Source organism: Dendropsophus ebraccatus, chromosome 3 (assembly GCF_027789765.1).
Source record: "Dendropsophus ebraccatus isolate aDenEbr1 chromosome 3, aDenEbr1.pat, whole genome shotgun sequence".
Taxonomy (NCBI): Eukaryota; Metazoa; Chordata; class Amphibia; order Anura; family Hylidae; genus Dendropsophus; species Dendropsophus ebraccatus.
Window position 1 is genome coordinate 66,225,221 of NC_091456.1, and position 23,725 is coordinate 66,248,945.

Consider the following 23,725-nt stretch of genomic DNA (forward strand, 5'->3'; position numbering starts at 1 on the left):
AAGAAGAGAATCACTTTACTTTAAATTAGACGACTCAGAGGTGGCAGTCCGAGCTGGTGGCAGTCCAAGCTGGTGGCCCAGCAATTTAACATTCCCAATTACTACTAGTAATAGCTAATGAGGAATCAGATGTACCGTCTTAACCCATACGAAGCCGTCACTACTCGGTTATCACTTCGTCTATCCATAGCCTGCATTCATTACTGCTTGGTTTTCAACAAAGTACAAACCTGAGGGGTCTTTGGTGGTGACTAAAGTATTATTGACCTACAGTATAGGCCATCATTATTTAAAGAGGTATTCCAGGGATAGAAATTGTTTTACAATAGGCTAAAATAGCTTTAAACATAACAAACATGTAATACTAACGTAGCCTGGTCCCCCAGTCAATCCAATGGCTCCTGGTCCCTGCTGCTCCTCCCCTCTTCCTGCTCTTCATCTCTGCAGGTCATGTCTGCTCAGCAAATCATTCAAAACAGCGGTGAACTGCCTCAGCTATTGTAGGGATGAATGAACATTTTCATATAGGGACCCCATGTCAGAGGGAGCAGGAAAAAGTGGATGGCAGCTGGAAGCAGGAGCTGTCAGAACAGTAGCTTCAAAGAATTGGGTAGGTAAGTGTGGTTATTTATGTTTTAGGCTATGTTTACACAACACCTTCTTTTGACTGTTCTGCGGCTGTCTTTTTGGTCGACTGTCATTTTGGCACCAAACACGGCCATTTTATGCCCATTATGGCCATCATTTGCATAAAATGGCCATTCACAAAACAGCTGCCGAAAGACGTTGTGTGAACATAGCCTAAAGCATCTCAAGTCCATTGTAAAACATTTAATATCCCTGGAAATCCCTAAAACCTTTCTAAAATAGTACCTCCTATTAAATAGATAGCTACAATGTATTTTTATCAGTTTGATATAAAGTATTACTTCCTCTGCACCAACAAAACCAAATTTGAGGTTACTTATTTAATAAAGTGCTTACTTCACTTCCTAGCTTCATATATTTTTGGAACTAATCGACATAATACCCTCTGTGTCAGGTCATTTAGTGTCTTTTAATAACCTGCTGTGTCAGGAAAGATGTTTAATGAAAAGTCAGACCGTCTCACCTACTGAAATATTGATGGAGCCTAATGAGCCATTCTCTTCTAATTAATAAACATGGAAGCTGCTGAATTCTTACATACATGCACATATGGGCTCACTAGCTGAGAATTTACACTGTCTACAGAATGCCAGGGCTATCACCTTGAAGTTTCATTGATTAATTAAAAGCCTTCTATAGGGTTTCAATGGGCCAGGATGGTGACTAAGTGCCTAAGTGCAGTCATAAGACAACACATTGTAGAAATGACAGATTCAATTATTTTGCTACATTCCAAGACAAGGTGTTTCCATCTATATCAAATTACGCATCATCCTTACAGCATGATATTAAATATATGGAAAACATTACTTCAAGTACGCTTAACAATTAATATAGTGATTTTGTGGAATTTTGAGGACAGTTCTCTCTCTTTGTATTCTGGTATTTAAGGGGACTTTAATATTTATATATTTTTTTTTATAAGATGGACATCAAATATCAGATTATTGGACATCCAATGCTCAATGATCAGCTGATTTAAAGGGCCACAACACTGGGAAGAGTGCTTCAGTCACTTTATTGTGTACCAAACATAGGGCTGCATATTGTAGTGGCTTTTCCTTAACTTACTGCACCTCAGTCCCATTAAAGAGAATGGAACTAAGCTATGTGTTGTGTGTTACAAAGTTTGTGGAGCTAGTGGCTAGTAATGAGGCCATCGAGCTTGCCCGAGTGCCAAAGCTGATCATAAAGGTTGTAATAATGCAGGAGGTAACATAAAAAGTATTTACAAATATAACATAAAAACAAAATTGGAGTCCCAAAAAGATGAATTTTGTAAGGTAGAGCAGAAAGCAATACCATGGAGCCTGTGAATGAAAATGTATGTTGTATGTATAGAATTAATGTCTATCAATTTATACTGTGCCCTAAGGTCTGCAGACTTCACATTCTACTGTTACACTCTAACATACTTATAATACATACAGTATAATTTGTTGCATGTCGTTGCACACTAAAATCAGACAGAGGAAGGCTTCTAAGAAGCAAATATGGATTCTTTTATTGGTAGTAGTTAATGCAATAGTGTGGCTTTTCAGAACCAATACAGTATGTCTCTTCATACATATTCTTTAAGATTTAGAGAAGAAATATACATTTATAATTAAACTCGTAACTGATGGCTGATTTACCGCATGAACGATCCCAGCATAGACCTCATAGGAGGTGACGTTTCCATTACAGAAATAAAAGACATTTACGATGGAGACAATTACAAATCTTACCAGGTGTTTGAAAGTTAAGACGCCTGAGTTCTACAGGATCAGTGGGATGATGTGAGGGGATTTCTTTATTGTTGGGTAAGCTGCTCTTTCTGGAATCGGATTCGGTCCTCTTCCTGTACATGAAGTCAATGGATGACAATGTCATTACTGTAGACCGTGTTATAACTGGTTTACATGCATATATATATATATATATATAATTATGATGAAACTGTATCATGTGTCATGCAAAGCAATAAGACATAAAGTGAATATGAACTGCTCCAAATGGCAAGGTCTTACATAGAAATTTTAGGATGTATTTGCCAAGATTTAAATTTGTTGAGACTCAGTGTAATTCTCATTCTGGAAAAATCATGAAAGTAGAAGTGGCCATATATTAGTAAACCAGGAGTAAAAGAATGAGCCATATTGATATGAGGGATATTGAAATTGTTTTGTTTGTTGCAGAAATTGTTTTTGTTAGGAAAGTGCAAACACATTTTTCCACTCTGAATTAGTTAGTCCCTTACTTTATGCTTGGACATGCTGCATTCCTCTCTCAATAAGCTGTTTGATGAGGTAGCAATGTTTGTGTCGCCACTGCAGCCTTTTTAATGTATACTGCTGCTAGTTCTTGTGCTCACTATACTTTTATTAATGGTACTGCAAGTGATGCAGCATTGCCCAGTTCAGCTGAACGGGAAAATGCTACATTACTTGCACCATCACCACTAAAAGTACAAAAGTCCAAACAGAGTAAGTGCTCAGGTGCACTACTTGTACTATATATATATCAGCCCACTGGTTGTGAAATTCCTGTGCCTGGACCAGTAAGTCGGACCAATGGGTACTCACTCCATGTAGATAGACAGCAATGCTCCACAATAAAGAAATAAAATTTCCTTATGGTGAAACACTACTAAAGGTACAGCAAGTACAAAAACGAGCATTAGTAAACATTGAAGAGGCTGAAGTGCTTAGATGAGTGCCCCAACCTGTTGAAATAGCTGACTGGGGGGCAGGAGTAAGATTCCCTTCAATCTAATGTTAATGGTCTATCCTGGCGATAGACTATCGATATTAAAAGGTCAGATAACTCTACAAATGGTTGCACTTGTTTAGTCAAGAGCAGAAATGGCCACCACAACAAAACCAAAAAATTCCATTATCTATGTATGAAAAAGAAACTTGTTTACCAGACATCACCTAGTTTCTGATTTATTAGTATATGACCAGTGTACCATTTTGCAAGGAAGTCTTTAAAAAATTGTAGATCACACACTGTTAATTATAAAAATTATAATATCCGCAATTATTGACAAAAACGAGTACTATATATGAAGCCCAGTCAGCTAAAGTAACATAAGAGTAACACGACACCCAAGCTTAACTAGTCATCCAAGATTAAGGCTGCCCGTATGGTGAATCGTGACTAACTACTGCCTCTGGACACAAGATCCATGTCTTCCCACGACATCAGTCCCTTTTGAATATATGGTGATAAATGTTTATAGTGCTTCTAGATGTGAAGAACACATCATGACATTTCCTGGCAATTAGTATATGTTCTCCGTGCCACTCTGGTTTAAAATGTATAAAGGATGCCAGTGGCAAAAGTGTCAATTTTTGTTAAGAGACCATTGACACAGAGACAGATGGAGCCCTACAAGTACATATTAGCTCATTTATGTGTTGTCAATTTGCTGCAGCATCTCGATTGTGTAGAGGAGCCAACACCACTGCTTTCTGTAAACATATGGCTAATTGTTTTCTGGACAACACTGACTGAATCCCCCTGCAAATGATCCTTTGCCTCGGCATGCTTCACATCCACAACCTCTTCGATGAGGCGAGTTACAATGAGCTAGATCCATGGCTGAGTTGTTTAATGTGTCACAAAAGAACTCATCAGTTTCCTATCTTAATAAAATCTCATGCCAGTGCCATTTTCAGTGAGCGTTTTCTGCTCACTTTTAGCATAACAAAGCCGGGAGTTTATTACCTATGTAGAGGTATTGGAAACATTTAATTATTTGTAGGTGGTGATATCAGCAAACTGAATACTAATTACAGAAAGTAAGCCCAGGCAAGACAAGCCACACAAGTGAGCTCAAGAAGAGAGAATTAATCAATTCAGAGACTTGCAGCCGAGGTCTTCACTCCCAATAACAAAGCAAAATTATTAAGTCTGGTTTTGGAATAAAAAAAGAATGCCTAATAATGATCCAGTGACTCACACGCACAGTGAATTCATTAACATAACAAAGGCTGCTTCTTCTGTTTCTTCAGCTCCAGACAATATGTTTCTCACTTTACAAAGTATCTAAGTTTTAATAACATGGGTGCTATTGTCATTATAAGCTATACTACCCAGTATCTCTAGGTTTCACCTATACCTAGGAGGACAGTGTAATGTGTAAATGGTTAAAACTTCTGCTTCCTAGATCTATACCTGGATCCTATATCTTACCACCGACATGCACTGTATATATGATGTACACAACATTAGAGCAAGACGAGTACATCAATATGTAGTTAGTGTAAAATATCAGCACATCCCTTTCCTGACATAAGATACTATCACAATGTGTTAGATGTTTAAACATAGAAGAGTGTTAGCAGAAAAGTCTACTTGGCCGACCTTATATTATTTCTTTCTTAATATCTTAGGATAGATATACTGTATGTTTATCTCGGGCAGGTTTAGTTACTGCAGAGTTACCAAGCCCTTTGCCAAAAGTTTGTTCCAGGAATCCACTATTCTTTCAGTATAGTAATATTTTCTCATGTTGCTTCCGGTGTTTCCCCCAGATTGTGTCTTCTTGCTCTTGTGTCTTATTAAATCACTTCCCTCTTAAACCATATTAAAGCGACTCTGTACCCACAATCTGTCCCCCCCAAGCCACTTGTACCTTCAGATAGCTGCTTTTAATCCAAGACCTGTCCTGGGGTCCGTTCGGCAGGGGATGCAGTTATTGTCCTAAAAACAACCTTTAATCTTGCAACGCTATGTCTAACGGCTGGTGCTTACATTTGTATATGTATTAGGCTGGCACACCCTATCCGTCCTTCCTACCCACCCTCCTCATCATTAGGAATGATCCAGGAACATTTACTGCTGTTTGAGCTTTGCACAGGTGTATTAACGATCCAGCCCATGTTCATTATGCACACAGGAAGCAATCTGCCTGGATCATTCCTAATGATGAGGAGAGCGGGGAGGAAGGACAGAGAGGTTGTGCCAGCCTAATGCATATACAAATGTAAGCCCCGGCTGTTAGACACAGCGCTGCCGGATTAAAAGTTGTTTAAATAACTGCATCCCCTGCCGAACGGACCCCAGGACAGATCTTGGATTAAAAGCAGCTATCTGAAGGTACAAGTGGTTTTGGGGGGTCAGATTGTGGGTACAGAGTTACTTTAAGTCCTTAAACAAATTTAAAAGTTTTCATCATGTCCCTTCTTCCTCCAGACTACATAGATTTAAATCCTCAAGTCTTTTCTAGTATGTTTCATGCTTCAGACTAGTTCTGAATAGTGAGATGAATGATGAGCAAATCGATTCGGCACTAATTGGATTTGGTCCAAATTTCACAAAAAAATTGATTCCGTCAGAATCTGTACTTTTTGTAATTCCTTTCATCCCTGCTCCTGCACGCTTAGCAGCCAGAAGGTAAGGGACAATGCTGTATGCATCACAACTTCAACTTACTACATTCGCTGGTCCCTTACATTCACTCTAAGGGAAACTGACTTCTGCTTTACACAGAAACCCATACGTGATGTCGAAGTTACATTCTCTCTTAAACTCTACAAGTGTCTCATAGTGTTACATAAAAAAGTGGCTTTCGCTTTACAAACAAACCAAGAGCGAAGCAGCCGGTCACAATACTACATAACTAGAGTCAGGTTATTATCAGGGGTACACGGCTACGCAAAAAGAAGCGGCTGGTTATCCTCATCCTCTTAATGTACCATTAAAAAATAAAATGTATGACTATTTACGGCTGTCACATTAATAAAGAAAGGAGAGCTATTTCAATGTCCTCAACACGTAGATTATTCTATTCATCCCTATACTTTAATCCTGATATGTGACCATGTGTGTGGATGTAAGGTAAAGTCAAGGTAATAAACAATACACAAAAACATTCATTAGGCCTAAACGTCAGTTATGGAAATTGTACTCAATGATAAATCGGTTCTCACCTGTCTGGCTTACTACTCCATTTTATCGCAGCAACAAAAATGTGAAAAATATTGTAAATAAGTCAGAAGGGTTATTTTGAAAAGCATCATCATTACAATGACTTATGTACCTCTCTCCGCCCCTCTCACCAGTGACTGATGGCTGCCTGCTGTGTCTGCTGCATCTCCAAATGTCTTCTAAAAGTGTGACTGTTTCATAGCACTTACATTTTTCAACCTACAGGGCTGTTTAGGACAATTACACACGCCACGATAATATGTTTGTTTATTTTTATGTGTTTTATATATACAATGGGAAGGGGGGGGAGGTAATTGTAACATTTTTGGAGGAAGGGCTATGTCACATTTAACTTTATAACAATATTTTTTTACTAGAAGGAAGAAAATTCCTAGCACTGCCTATGGGTGGTTACCCTGAAAAGTCATTGTTAAACCTAAAAGATATATTAGGGATAGCAGCAAAACCATATGGTTCTTTACATGCAGAAACATTATGTTTCAAGAGCTGCATAGAGAAGTTTAATTGTAGTTCCATATAACACAGTTGGGTCATAGTGGGGTCAAGAATATGAATGAAATAGAATTATGAATCACAAAGATGTAAGACTTGGGGTACAAGACAAAATCAATATAGACACCCCATTTCATTGATGTAATGTGATTGGTCACTGTATGCTTTTCAGGTAGAAAAAAATATCACATTTTGTACAACAATTTTCTTCTTTTCCTCTAACTATAACATAACATAACAGCATGGCTGTGTTCAATATATAACATATCATAACAGTATTATATATAAGAAGGTCACTTACCTTTTATAAAGAAGGATTGCTATCACAATACAGATGATGAACACTACCGCCAGCACTGGTCCAACCACCCAAATTAACCCCTCTTCTTCATCAGTCATTGGTTGTGGGTCAAGCTCCATTGATACTACTGGATCTGAGTAAGGACTAGTGGCATACATCGTCTGTCAATAAAGAAAGCTATGTTTAGAACTGTGTTTAAAACGTATATTTTACATTAAGCATGTAGCAGCAAGTGATCTTCAATGATGTTCAACAAGCAATGGGAGGCAGATTGAGAACTGAGTTGTTTTAATAATTGGTTGTGTAATCAAATTGTGCGGGGCATGCCTATTTGACAAGCAGAATGGTAAAGCTTTCTTGTCATTTATTTCCAGGAGGAATAACAGAGGAGAAGGATGCTCTAACAGAGAAGAAGGGAGAACAGAGGAGAAGAGTTCTAATAAATTATGTTCCAGAATTGTTATAGTATGGGGATTATAAGTATTTACTAAACTAAATCGTAAGAGCTGACAGACATTATATAAAGATTCAAAAGGCTTCATTTATCAAATATGTCAAATAAAAAAAACTTTTTTTTTTTTTTTTAAGTTATTGCTATGGACAATATAGCCAGGGTTCAGTATTGATATATGAAGTTTAAAGGAAACCAATCCGCATAATTGTGCTGAAATGGTTCCCTGCTGCAGTGGTTCCCGCAGCAGTAGTTTCACAGTGTGGAAAAAGTAGTTTTATTCCCCTGTATGAGGACAAGAGAGGGGTGGTAACTAGTCATCTGGGCCGGGAGCCGCCTGTGACTTTCTGCCTGTCAGCGTGTTTTGCAGGGATGATTGACGGGAAGAGAGACCAGTTAGTGGCCTCTTTGACTGTCAATTATCCCTGAAGAGCGCACTGACCGGCAGAGAGCTGTGACTAGTCACGGGCAGCTCCGTGCCTAGATGGACTAGTTGCCACACCTCTCTTGTTATCCTGCGGGGAAATAAAAATACTGTACTTTTTCTCTGCTGTAAAACTAATGCCACAGTCACGGCTTGTAGCTACGGGGGCTGCACAGCGGAGCTATGCTGTGCAGCAGGGAACCATATCAGCCCAATTGTGCTGACTGGTTCCCTTTGAAGAGTCTTTAGCACCGGCCTTGTCCTGAAGAACATATCTAAATACATTAACACTTTTATATTATCATTTATTTGATATTTTCCGCACTATTAGTTTCTAAACAGAACATAACAACATCATACCATTGTGAAATTTCTACCCAAGTAGCACATTGCTATTTAATATGCAGATATGTTTCCACAATGGTATATCTAAGAAAAACTGGTTACCATACTTTCTAGACGAATAAAAAAATAAAATAAAAAAAGATAAAATCCAATACCTACGTTTTGCTCCAACAAATTAGAATGTAATAAACAGAAATATTTTCCCAGAAAATGGTAATTTGCTTACATATTAGCAATAAATTGGAAGAATATAACTTTCTGTGCATGTCTCTTATCATGTGGCTGAAATGATGTTTGCCGTAAAAAGCTATTTATTCATGCAATCCCCAGACAAAGCAGGAACCTTTCATTTTCCACAGGCATTTTAAAATATATAACTGCTGGAAAGTTCATGCCTCAGTACTCTCTGTAATAATCTCCGAGAGGAAGGTCTATCAATTGCACAGCATCTCCTAACAGGAAATGCAGAAATTGGTAGCACTTTTCACTCTAGCAGAAGTCAGACGGTATCAAGATATTATTCAATAAATTGCTAATTACAGTCATGTGTATTACAAGGGGAAGAGATGGAAACTTAATGCAAGTCATTTCCAAGGTAATTAGAAATAACACAGGCTTTAATCCAGAGAGTCTGTGAGCTACTAATGATACATTATGTACACTTACCAATAATTATTGCAGAAAATTAAACCACAATAGGATTATTTGGGAAAAAGATAAGTTTGCATTCTCTAGAGCAAATTTTATTTTGCCCTTTCCCCTTAGGCCCAGAATTGTCCGCCGCGGAATGCCGTTAGCCTCCCGCTCATAATGGGAGTCTATGGGAGGTGCGCGCTCCTGCCCTATCCGCGCTGAAGAATGAACATGTTCATTCTTCAGCGCGTACAGAGCAGGAGCGCGCGGCTCCCATAGACTCCCATTATGAGCGGGAGGCTAACGGCATTCCGCGGCGGAAAATTCCGTCGCGGAATTCCGCTACCTTTCCTCAGTGGGAACGGGGCCTAACTCTTTGTCTAATTTTTAGGTTGGTAAAAATAATGCATGTACATAGATAAAATGAAATGTGACATCAATATGAATATGCTTTATTACTTTAAAGGTACAGGTGGTAGGTAAGGGGGCGCTCACACACAGGTAAGGACAGAAAATAAGGGAGGATTTTATGACACTAAGCTATGCTTATTCATATATATATATATATATATATATACATACAGGGCTCCAGATGGCGACCAAAATAGTCGCCAATGTGACTGACATCTTGCAAATGGCGCCCAGATTTATTAATCTGGGCGCCACTTGCGACTGGCCCCGGCGGCGGCGCGCTGTCTCTTTAAGGACAATGACCGCCTTCCGCACGCTGCACCAAAGCGTGTCCCCGCACACTGGGGACACGCTTCTCCAATGACGTCATCCAGCACGTCCGTCATTCATTGGACGCACGGCCGCAGAGGCGCCACACTCCTCCAGCGCCTCTCTCCCGCCTCTCCTCACCCGGCGGTTCTTCAAGTTCACCCCAGCGGCACCAAGCTTAGATTGTGGGTGAGTGGGTGAGTACAACCGGAAGGACGGCAGGGGTGGCGGCCGGCCAGTAATGGGGGGACCGCGGCCTGGGCGGGGGATTGGTAGTGTGTCTGTTGTGATGGCGGCCAGGTGCGGTAGTCAGTGCGTGTGCGGTGCGAGGGGGGGGGTATGTATAGACTGCACAGTACCACTTCCCTCAGTGTCTGTATATATAGACTGCACAGTACCACTTCCCTCAGTGTCTGTATATATAGACTGCACAGTACCACTTCCCTCAGTGTGTATGTATAGACTGCACAGTACCACTTCCCTCAGTGTCTGTATATATAGACTGCACAGTACCACTTCCCTCAGTGTGTATGTATAGACTGCACAGTACCACTTCCCTCAGTGTCTGTATGTATAGACTGCACAGTACCACTTCCCTCAGTGTCTGTATGTATATACACTGCACAGTACCACTTCCCTCAGTGTCTGTATGTATATACACTGCACAGTACCACTTCCCTCAGTGTGTGTGTATGTATACACTGCACAGTACCACTTCCCATATACATTGCCACAGGGGCTATATGTCATCGGCTGCCGGGGGCTATATATATATATATATATATATATATATATATATATATATATATAGTAGATCATTGCCGGTAAGATGGCAGCTGGCTGAGGGAACACACCGGCAGCAGGGGGGTATATGGTTGATATGGTTGTCAAGTTGCAAGTTTCCATGTTGAACGTTTTCAAACTAAGAAAAGAAAGGATCTAAAGGAGGATGCTGCCGTGGCCTCTGCATACAGTAAGTCCCATTTAACATAACATTAATTTTACATGTTTTAAAATGTTGGCGACCAAATATTCTATTTGGCGCCTAAATTTTTCAGGTTAGGAGCCAATGGCTCCTAGGTAAATTTTTTAGTCTGGAGCCCTGATTATATATATATATATATATATATATATATATATATATATATATATAAATTTTACATCTACGTAAGGTGGGAAGTCTGAATGGAAACAAATGGTTGATAATAACACAGCATATAATCAATAGATAGCTTTCAAATGAGATTGACAAGGTTTTTTACATATGCACGTAATTTTTGCTATAATTGTGCTCAGGTAGGTGCTACAAAAAAAAAGAAAATTCTATACTTAAAGTGACACTGTCACCCTCTATTTGCATTTTGACTGCTCCCCACAGGTGTAAAGGGTAAATGTTACAGCTTTCATTACTTATTTTATATCACACCTCATGGTGCTTGTTCTGGTAAAAAGTTGTTTTAATCACCTGTGGATTGGTATATGTGGACGGGGCCTCGCGGCCTTTGTGCCACTTAGCCCCGCCCCATCCGTGACATCATTGCCACACAGGCCCCGCCCCCTCAGCAGCCATTGGAAGCGCCAGCCTAAAACTCTAGGCCCCACCCCCTAGATTGTCCCAAACCGATGGCTGCTGAGGGGACGGGGCCTATGCGGTGAAGACGTCACAGATGGGGACGGGGCTAAGTGGCAATAGGGGCGGAGCGATGTGGCACATAAGCCCCGCCCACATATACCAATCCACAGGTGATAAAAAATTTTTTTTACCAGAACAAGCACTATGAGGTGTGATATAAAATAAGTAATGAAAGCTGTAACATTTACCCTTTACACCTGTAAAGAGCAGTCAAAATGCAAAAAGGGGGTGACAGTGTCACTTTAAGTTAGCAGCTGTGGGCTGGCATGTATAATTACCTGTGATGATCGTGATCTTGCGGCACCATGTCAATTTGGTTAAGTTCAGATCCCTCTGGCGCTGACGTCACTTTCTTTAGGCCTGTCATCTTTCTCCGGGTACTTGAAGACCAGAAAGGGTCTTCAATGGATCTCTATAAGAGCACTTTCATAGAGATGCATTGAAAACTCTAAATTCCGTTCTCCTTAGCTGGAGAAGGGGTCACGTGGGTACCAGTGGGATTTGAACTGTGCCATAGCACCAGTATGATGCTGAACCATGGGAAAATGATCATCACGGGTAAGTATATATGCCAGCCTGCAGCAGTGGGGCCTGCTTCTTTAACTTTCCTTAGACAAAGGCTCTGTGAGAATGTTGAACTACAACAGAAGTATGAACAGAGCCTTAAACATACAGAAAAATGTACATATATTATGAGCACCATTAGAACACTGTTAACGCTATTGTCAGACTGAACTAAACTAAAAAAAATACATGCCTACTTTTTTGGCATCTTAAATTCTTTAGTTGTATCACCAATAAAGTCTAATAGATTATTTGTAAAATAAACCCAGATATTGCTAATAGAATGTCACTACGACGATGTCACTAATATTCCGTAACAGTAAAATATTCGTAACAGTAAAATATTCAAGATACTGTTCACCATTTACAGAAAAAAATAGAACATTCTCTTAATATATTTGTCACCAATTGTCACCACTAGGGGCCAATCTGAACAATTCTCTTATGCTCAATTACCTAGGACTGGGGTGGGGGACTTTCAGTGCGATGGAACGGACCCCCACCAGTCACTAGAATAAGAGCCTAAATGAGAATACCTCTTTAGGCCAGGTTCAGACTATGTAACTGTGCGGCTGTATTTGCGGGTGTAATTGTGCGGCGGTATTTTTGGTGGTTCATGCGTACACTGGAAAGTATAGGATATACGGCTGCACAGTGCACACTATGTATGAATCTACGGCCCGATCGTAAACGGACCCGTAAAAAATGAACAAGACCATTGTTTGCGGCTGGACATGCGGCCGTGGATTGACAGGCGGTCCGTACGGAGTACTTCAAAAATAGCCGGCAATGATGCCGAATGCCGATGCCTCTAATAGTTAATATATTAAATTAATAAAACACATTTTGTTTGTAATAAAGTCCCTTTCGTTGGTCAATAATTTAATTCTAACGAATCCATCATTTTGCAATTAAATATACTGTTAAAATAGATATATAAATAAATGTATATTTATATATATATTTATTTTTGACAGTATATTTAATTGCACAATGATGGATTCGTTAGAATTAAATTATTGAACAACAAAACTGAATTTATTTCATCGAAAATGTGTTTTATTAATTAAATATTAATTAGTACAGGAAGCTCCATAAGCCGTTAATTCATATTGCCGGCAATAGAACATTCTGTACTAATCATCACTTTACTTTAATGAAAACATCAAATGTTTCTTCTAATTATGTTATGACAATAGCATTATTAGAAGAAACATTTAGAATTATATGTGCGCTCAGCTGATTGGCTGATCGGCTGAGCGCACATATAATGAGCCGGTCCGCAGTACAGTGACTTCATTGTGCTGCGGACCAGCGAAGAGGACACATCGGTGTGAGTATAGAGCTCTCCCCACCCCCTCCCCAGCACTGCACCCCTCCAAGCAAGGAAGGGGGGGTCAGTTAACCCCTTCCTTGCTGGGATGGGTGCAGTCTGACATCAGTCTGGCCCCCAAGGGGTTAAGGGGGATGCAATACATCCTCCCTTAACCCCTTGGGGGCCAGACTGTAAGCAGCGATCTGTAAAGATGCTGCATACTGTAAGGTGCACAACACCGCTCACAATGATGGGTGTTGTGCTCCTCTTTGTGTATTTTTTGTGTGTTTCTCCCTTTTTGTTTTTCAGATATCGGTATCCTGGGGATTACGTCGGATTCCGTGGACTACGTCGATGACCAGCGTTTTTTTTATTTTTTTTTTTATAAAATGGTCAATGAGGGGTGTGGGGGTGTTTTTATTTGAATAAAAAATTTTTTTAACTTGTGTCTTGTCTTTATTTCTTTACTTTATAGACTTAGTATTGGAAGCCGTCTAATAGACGGAATCCATTACTAAGTTGGGGCCTAGTGTTAGCCGGTATAAAATGGCTAACACTAACCCCCTATTATTACCCCAGTACCCAATGCCACCAGGGGTACTGGGAAGAGCCGGGTGCCAGTGGTCCCGGAGCGTCAAAATTGGCGCTCCTGGACCGGGCGGCAGCAGGCTGGTAAGATTTAGGCTGGGGAGGGCCTAAACCAATGGCTCTTCCCACCCTGGTGTTACCAGGCTGCTGTTGTTTGGTTTTTAACCCGGCTGGTTATAAAAATAGGGGGGACCCTATGCGTTTTTTTATTTATTTATTTAAAAAAAAACGCATAGGGTCCCCCCTATTTTTATAACCAGCCGGGTTAAAAACCAAATGACAGCAGCCTGGTAACACCAGGGTGGGAGGAGACATTGGTTTAGGCCCTCCCCAGCCTAAATCTTACCAGCCTGCTGCCGCCCGGTCCAGGAGCGCCAATTTTGACGCTCCGGGACCACTGGCACCCGGCTCTTCCCCGTACCCCTGGTGGCATTGGGTACTGGGGTAATAATAGGGGGTTAGTGTTAGCCATTTTATACCGGCTAACACTAGGCCCCAACTTAGTAATGGATTCCGTCTATTAGACCGCTTCCACTACTAAGTCTATACAGTAAAGAAATAAAGACAAGACATAAGTTAAAAAAATTTTTTATTCAAATAAAAACACCCCCACACCCCTCATTGACCATTTTATTAAAAAAAATAAATAAAAAAAACGCTGGTCATCGACGTAGTCCACGGAATCCGACGTAATCCCCAGGATACCGATATCTGAAAAACAAAAAGGGAGAAACACACAAAAAACACACAAACAGGAGCACAACACCCATCATTGTGAGCGGTGTTGTGCACCTTACAGTATGCAGCATCTTTACAGATCGCTGCTTACAGTCTGGCCCCCAAGGGGTTAAGGGAGGATGTATTGCATCCCCCTTAACCCCTTGGGGGCCAGACTGATGTCAGACTGCACCCATCCCAGCAAGGAAGGGGTTAACTGACCCCCCCTTCCTTGCTTGGAGGGGTGCAGTGCTGGGGAGGGGGTGGGGAGAGCTCTATACTCACACCGATGTGTCCTCTTCGCTGGTCCGCAGCACAATGAAGTCACTGTACTGCGGACCGGCTCATTATATGTGCGCTCAGCCGATCAGCCAATCAGCTGAGCGCACATATAATTCTAAATGTTTCTTCTAATAATGCTATTGTGATAACATAATTAGAAGAAATATTTGATGTTTTCATTAAAGTAAAGTGATGATTAGTACAGAATGCTCTTTTGCCGGCAATATGAATTAACGGCTTATGGAGCTTCCTGTACTAATTAATATTTAATTAATAAAACACATTTTCGATGAAATAAATTCAGTTTTGTTGTTCAATAATTTAATTCTAACGAATCCATCATTGTGCAATTAAATATACTGTTAAAAAATAAATATATATATAAATATACATTTATTTATATATCTATTTATTTTAACAGTATATTTAATTGCAAAATGATGGATTCGTTTAAATGTAATTATTGAACAACGAAAGGCACTTTATTACAACGAAAATGTGTTTTATTATTTTAATAGATTAACCATGAGAGACATCGGCATTAGTGCAGAGGATTGCAAACCCCGGTAATAGCAATTCATGTAAACTGTTTCCCTGCTTTCCCAGATGCATCCAGAGGTGTTTGCATCACTTTCTTAAGATTTTATTTGTTATTTTTAGTTGAACCAGATTTCCAAGTAAATGACCGTATGTTTTCAGCCGCATGTCTATTTTTTCCCACGGCCGTAGTCTCAGCCGCACATTTACAGCCGCATAAAAAATACAGCCGCACAGTTACATAGTGTGAACCTAGCCTCCATGTAGTATGAAAAAGAGCCTAAGTCTTATTTAACCATAATTATAAAACCATTAATTGAGCAGTCAAATAGGTATTTAGTATATGTTTAAAAGCATTAACTACAGTGGATACAGAAGGTGAGGTTGCACATGGGCCCAGCAGTCTTTGGGGAACATAAAGTTTCTCTTTACTATGAATAGACCACTAGTACAAATGAAGGGGAAGCCCTGTTAGTGTTTTGCACAAGGGCCCAGCATCTTCAAGTTACACCACTGAAGGTATTAATTGGAAAACTATAAAACAAGGTATCTGATCGCGCTCCTCTTAATTGCTAAGTCCTCAGGGCGTTGGCTTGAAGTAGTGCCTATCTATTCTAAGGCTGTGTGCACACTACGGTTAAACCCTCTCACTACAATGGAGTGTGGAAGATATATATATATATCTCTCTCTCTCTCTCTCTCTATATATATATATATATAGAGAGAGAGAGAGAGAGAGAGAGACAAATAGTATATATTAAATGATAGATATTAAGTTTATTATAGATAGTAGCGTTCCTATAATAACAGCAGTATGCTCTTCAAGGTCAGTTTGTATACTTATGAAATGGAGCTAAGATATCATAAGTATACAAACTGACCTTGGAGAGCATACTGCTGTGATTAGGGGAATTCTACTATCTATATCATAAAAATCAAAGTCTGTCTGTCTGTCTGTCCTCTATAGACTTCCAAACGCCTGAACCGTTTGACCCCAAATTTGGCACACAGATACATTGGGTGCCCGGGAAGGTTATTGCGAAGGTCCCGTCCCCCCAGATGTACAGGAGGGGAGGGGGAGGGGAAAGAGAGGCGCCCCATAGAGATGAATGGGAAAATCTCCTCACTGCAAACACAGGTGATATAATTAGCTGCAGCAGACACGGCAGTTGGAGCCTTAGCAACCAATAGGATTACTGCTTTCATTTTCACAGGAAACAATGGTTGCTAGGGAAGCTGCCTCACAACATCCACAGTAATAACTGGTAGACCCCCTACTCCATCTATACAGTACATGTATATACAGGGCCCCCTACTCCATCTATACAGTACATGTATATACAGGACCCCCTACTCCATCTATACAGTACATGTATATACAGGACCTCCTACTCCATCTATACAGTACATGTATATACAGGGCCCCCTACTCCATCTATACAGTACATGTATATACAGGGCCCCCTACTCCATCTATACAGTACATGTATATACAGGACCTCCTACTCCATCTATACAGTACATGTATATACAGGGCCCCCTACTCCATCTATACAGTACATGTATACAGGACCCCCTACTCCATCTATACAGTACATATAAACATGACCGCCCAATCCATCTATACAGTACATGTATATACAGGACCCCCTACTCCATCTATACAGTACATGTATATACAGGGCACAACAGGTATACCAAACTGTGACTGGGTAACACTGCCACACCAGACCTGACCAATACCGCCATACAGTGCTGGATAACACTGTCATACCAGACCTGAACAATACCGCCATACTGTGACTGGATAACACTGCCAGACCTGACCAATACCGCCATACTGTGACTGGATAACACTGCCAGACCTGACCAATACCGCCATACTGTGACTGGGTAACACCGCCACACCAGACCTGACCAATACCGCCATACTGTGACTGGATAACACCTCCATACCAGACCTGACCAATACCGCCATACTGTGACTGGATAACACCGCTATACCAGACCTGACCAATACCACCATACCGTGACTGGATAACACCGCCACACCAGACCTGACCAATACCGCCATACTGTGACTGAATAACACCCCCATACCAGACATGACCAATACCGACACACTGTGACTGAATAACACTGCCATACGGGTAAATACAACCCTGCAGGTATACAGGATACTACAGGTATACAGGACCCCAAAACTATACACTACAAGTGCACGAGACCTCCACAAAACTATATACTACAGGTATACAGGACCCCAAACTTTACACTACAGGTATACAGGACCCCAAAACTGTATACTACAGGTATACAGGACCTCCACCAACTATATACTTCAGGTAAACAGGACCTCCACCAACTATATACTACAGGTATACAGGACCCCAAACTATACACTACAGGTATACAGGACCCCAAAACTATACACTACAGGTATACAGGAACTCCACCAACTATATACTACAGGTATATAGGACCCCAAACTATACACTACAGGTATACAGGACCTCAAAACCATACACTACAGGTATACAGGACCTACACCAACTCTATAATACAGGTATACAGCACCTTCACCAACTCTATACTACAAGTATACAGGACCCCAAATATACTACAGGTATACAGGAACTCCACCAGCTATATACTACAGGTATATAGGACCCCAAACTATACACTACAGGTATACAGGACCTCCACCAACTCTATACTATAGTTATACAGGACCCTCAAACTATGCACTACAGGTATACTGGACCCCCGAACTATATACTACAGGTATACAAAACCTCCACCAATTATACACTACAGGTATCCAGGACCCTCAAACTATAAACTACAGGTATACAAGACCTCCACCAACTATACATTACAGGTATACAGGACCTCCCTCAACTATACACTACAGGTATACAGCCCCCCCAACTACACACTACAGGTATACCGGACACCCCCAACTATAAACTTTAGGTATACAGCCCCCCCAACTATGCACTACAGATATGGGAGACCCCTAAAAACTATACATTGTGGGTATACAGAACCCCTCCAACTATGCACTACAGGTATACACTAATTCCACTGATTAACTCAGATGAAACAATACCTTTAGCTTGGCCTCTTGGGCACCTTAGAACAAATCTAATTAAAACACTGACACTTTATACCCGGGCAGCGCCGGGTACATTTTCTAGTCTATAATAAACTTAATATCTATCATTTAATATATACTATTTGTGTCTATATATATATATATATATATATATATATATATATATATATATATATCTTCCACATATAGTGTGCACACAGCCTGAGAATAAATAGGCACTACTTCAAGCCAACACCCTGAGGACTTAGCAATTAAGAGGAGCGCAACCAGATTCATTGTTTTATATTGTTACCATTGCGAGCTATATGCAGGTAGTAGCTCTACACTGATACGCAGCCCCAAACATAGAGTGGACAGCGCTATATAGTGCACCATATTGTACTTTAGATTAATTGGAAAACTATTTCCAAATGTTCAAAACGTCCCCTTTACCGTTTTGTTTTAATAATATATGCAACACACAAAGTTCTATTTCATCAAAATAAATATTTCAACCTAACCGTGATCCTACTCACCAGCTCAGTGTGCTCTATTACTGCCAGAACAAAGAACACATATTCTTGTCCGTTTTGCAGTTGCTTGTTCTCAAAGCCGCCATAATTTTTCTGATCTCCTAGGGTAAACTCCGTTGGAAGAACATCAAAGTGAGCTGCAATGTAAGGTTTTGATTCAACTTCTCTCTTAAACCGAACACTTCTTCGCTTCCTTGAAATATCCTTCAAAAGCTGTAAAGAATGATAAAATTCCACATTATTTCTAAACTTGTGTATTAGCAGCCATCATTCCATAAATACGAAAGGTGAAAATCAGCTTCAGCTTATCCTTGTAAACAGTGGTCTCTTATTTTACACAATTAGTCAAAGTTTTTAGAGCAATCGGAGCTTTCTGTTTGCAAATGACCTAAAATTAGCTATTCCCGCCCCCTACACATTTGATATTTGGCTCATTGGGTTTTTATTAAATGTGAATTGATAGCGCTACAGTATGTTGTATAGTTTCTGGTTAAGGCTATGTTGACACATTGTAAAATAAAGCGAGTATTTGGGAGTATTTTCATTAAAATGTGCTCTACTGAAGTCAATGAGAAATTGTACTGCAGTGCACACACCATATAAAATAATGGCCGTAATTGATTACAGACGTCCAAAAAATGGACACACTTGTTATTACCACCTGCTTTTGCAAAACACAGCTTTTCTTTTTATCAATAAGGCTGGGTTTACACTGCGTTTTTGCATTGCTATTCAATCCGTTTAAAAAAAAAAAAAGGATGAAAAAAACGGATGCATTTGTGTGACTTTCATTATAAAAAAAAAAAATCAATCCTTTTTTTTTTATAGACACTAAAACGTAGTCTACCTCACACTTGTTTTATCCTTACTCAAAATGACGGTTGTATTTTTATTTTACTGTATGTAAACTGAGCCTAACATTCTCCAAATGTCTTTGTGCTTAGCAGAGAAATGTTGATATAATACACACACAGGGGGACATTTATGAAACGTCCACCCAAGGCATACAGCAGGGAGAAGATGCAGATTTGCCTCTTCTCCCTGGCGTACGCCTGCCGTTTGCCCTGCTTGCCCGATCGGTGGGCTGGGAGAGCTTGGGGGGTATTTATGTGTCTGTATTTCTTAAGCATGCTCTTCTCTAATAAATATACAGGCTATGTTCCCACAATGTAAAAGTAAGGTAAATAATGGCCTTTGTTGCAAAACAACAGATCTATCTATCTATCTATCTATCTATCTATCTATCTATCTATCTATCTATCTATCACTTCCATGCTTCCATTGAAGTGAATAGAGTAGAGTTGTAATACTACACACAACCTGATGCTAGGTACCTTTTTTTAAAAAAACAAAACAAAATAAAGAATAGCTGCTGCATGTCTTTTTTTTCATCAGAATTGTAAATAGCTCCTAGTAAAAAGCAAGCATTTCCTAAGGAAGCATTTGGAATCTCTCTTGTCTCTGTGTCATAATTCCCTCCCACTGAAGAAAAGACATAGAGGAGAGCAGATCTCTGGAGCATTATCTTTTAATTGAAGCACGTAGCCGTCTTGTCATACTCATTAGAGCTTTTTAAAAAATAGTTTTCATATAATTTGTAACAGGATGGAATGTGCGCGGCCAGCTGCAGCAATCGGATGTGCACGAAATTCAATCTACTTGCAAATATTTTAGTGCCTAAATAACACTTCACTTGGCCATTTGCAAATATTATCTTTTTAACAATATATTTAAATTAGCGTCTAATGATTATTCTCCTTTATCCTATCAATAATGCATTGAAATGTAAGTATGGAAGAGGTTAATTGAGGGTCACAGAATGACTCTCTAGGTAAATCAGTCACAATGAGATGATTTCTATGTTGAAAACAGTTCAATAAATGGCCACATAACTCAGATCACTATCGAAGACAACAGGCGGAGGAAGGGGAAAAAAATAGATTGTTTAGGAGAAAAGCAGCAATATTTTCCCTTTCACAAAACATTTTATGTGGTGAATGCAGTTTCAGGAGATATATGAAGGTCTTTGGTCCTTTATCGGGAATCATTTTCATTTTCCAGTCAATGCATATCTTATTTCCTCCACCATTAATTCTACAATGAGGCCTCAACTCTTCATTATACTGGGACAAAGTGGGAAGCAACCCATTCTGACCCAAAAATTTCTGAATTAATAAATGTTCTTTATCAAACTATTACACACATTAACGCACCACAAAGTCCTGGATGATTAAAATGGCACTTTGTTATGGGAACCGGCTTCACATAGCCATGCAATGTAATCTCAAGAAAGTTCAATGTCACTCTTTCTTTTATCCTTCGAAACTTTGCATTGTGCTACAATATTCCAAGGTTACAGCTAAGCCATTGACTCACTATGCTTCTTATACATCTGTGTGCTTGTGTTACCAATTATTTATGTCACAGGCCTGCTAAAATTTTACTTCTTTGTTAGATTGGAAATATTGTATAGAAAATGTCAGTTGATTTTTAATTTTTTTTTAAAAGGACACTTTTTATACCTATTTCACAGTCTCCCCCCCCCTTTTTTTTTTTACAGTGTGTTAACCCTGGCCTAAATATTTACATACAGGAAGGAATTTCCAGCAACCATTCGGATACATGACTATATTGTCTCTTTAACTATGCAAAGAAATTCAAATATAATATTGATTCTTATAATGTACAAAATGTTAAGTGACAGATCTTAAAGGTCATCAAGCACATTACACACATCCGTGATTAGACTCAGATATGGGCAATTTTAAGGGCAGATCTGCTATATCCGCAATCTCTTACTATACTTACTTCTCCATGCTTCCTGGCGGCTTCTCCCTGCTCACCACTGCTGCCGCTGACACATCTCTGAAGTGACAGGCCAGTCAGCCAATCACTGAAGGAGACAGGAAAGCGTCTTGGTCAGAGATTGGTTGAGCAGCCAGCCACTTCAGAGCCTCAGAAGCTTAAGCGGCAGATGCAGTGAGCGGGGAAAAGCCAACGAGGACAGCTATTACTTTATTATTTTCTATTTAGTGTTTCAGCATCTGCCAACCGCGCACCTCCTATTACATGGAAAGAAAAACGGTCGTTGGCTGATGATTTTTAAACCTGCTTAAAGACAACAATAAGCTGAAGATCGACTCCTTAACAGATTATTGTCTTTACTATGCTGGGTAATATCTTCCCGATTCTGCCTGATTGAGCAGATACTCGCTATGCGTAATAGGGTCCTAACACCTTGAATGGTTTAACACATTCCTCAAAACGTTTCTGAGCACTATTTGCAGTCTGGCAGAGGGTATTAGGGCCAGATCACATAGAGTAAAACTGGTCACTATGGAAGGCTCGCGCACCTCCTCTCTCCGAGCAGAAGAATTCTTCTGAGCGGAGAGGCATGGAGAAAGGAAGCGCACAAGCCTTCCATAGACTGCCACGTAGGCTGGCTGGATTCTGTGGCAGAGAATTACGCCAGTTTTACTCTGTGTGAACTAGCCTTTATTGTGCTAACATAGCCCACCATTGCCATGAAGCGGTGTTTACAGCCCAGCTGTAATTTCTGATGCAATTTTAGAATAAGCTGTGTGTGTATACATACAGTATGAAGTAGCACTATTTCTGGCAATCACTTGTATGTGGCAATTTTACTCTCTATACACTCCATCTCTAGTGTTCGGTTATCCCTGATCTAATGGGTAAAACTAGCTCCAATATGCTGCACACACAGGAGAGGAGATTATACTCTTCTTTATCTCAATACACACCATAAGAAGCAGATCATTAACAAGACCATAACCTTGTTTGCAGCTGTCCATCCTTACAGCACTCTTTGAAGGTACTAGGAACACCCCCGTGACCTGTCACTTTGGAGCTGCTCTGACCGTAGCCATCACAATGTGACAAGCAACACCGCATGCTATTCAATAATGCTATGGCTGATTGGTGTATATGGAAAAAAGATGGATGCACCCTACACTGGTCTTAAAGTCTTCATAGATTAATGCCCTGAGTCTAATGATGTGAATGCAAAGTTGCCATGACAGCAGCTCGCAAAAGCTTATCACATAACCGTATGCAGGTGGCTTTTTTTAATGCTGCTTCATAGGAAAAAGCTGATTACTCCATGGCATCACATGAGATATCAGATGAATCAGAATTGACTTTGGCCATTTATGGATTTACAGATAAACTAGTGATATAATAATGGCTGGGAACGAGTGCGTAAAGGAGCAATAGTTTTAATATTGGCAGACATGTTAATTTTCTGTAAATGGCGTAATGTGAATCAAGTCACAATGGAGTATAGGCATCAAGAGGATACAATTACAGAAGGGCCACGATGGGGCTCTGCTTCAGTGTCTAGAGTAATAACAGATTCAAGCTTTACCTCAAATTAATTACTGTTGATCCAGAAGTAAATACATGGTGATATGCTGTTACAGACAGACTGGCAAATCTATATATTTCTACTAATAAGATTACAGCTGTAGAAACATTCTGCATACAATATT

The 23,725-nt window shown here is 40.0% G+C and overlaps 1 protein-coding gene across 9 annotated transcripts in view; it reads right to left on the reverse strand.

Annotated features, from left to right (window-relative positions):
• Nucleotides 1-23,725, reverse strand: part of PTPRD (protein tyrosine phosphatase receptor type D) — a 302,382-nt gene that overhangs the window by 70,359 nt on the left and 208,298 nt on the right. For all 9 annotated transcript variants that reach the window (XM_069961955.1, XM_069961952.1, XM_069961957.1 and 6 more), the window contains 3 exons: nucleotides 19,221-19,430; nucleotides 7,379-7,539; nucleotides 2,376-2,488 (listed from right to left, as the gene is read on the reverse strand). In XM_069961955.1, the coding sequence (XP_069818056.1) occupies nucleotides 2,376-2,488; nucleotides 7,379-7,539; nucleotides 19,221-19,430 (484 nt within the window). The remainder of the gene's footprint in view (nucleotides 1-2,375; nucleotides 2,489-7,378; nucleotides 7,540-19,220; nucleotides 19,431-23,725) is intronic.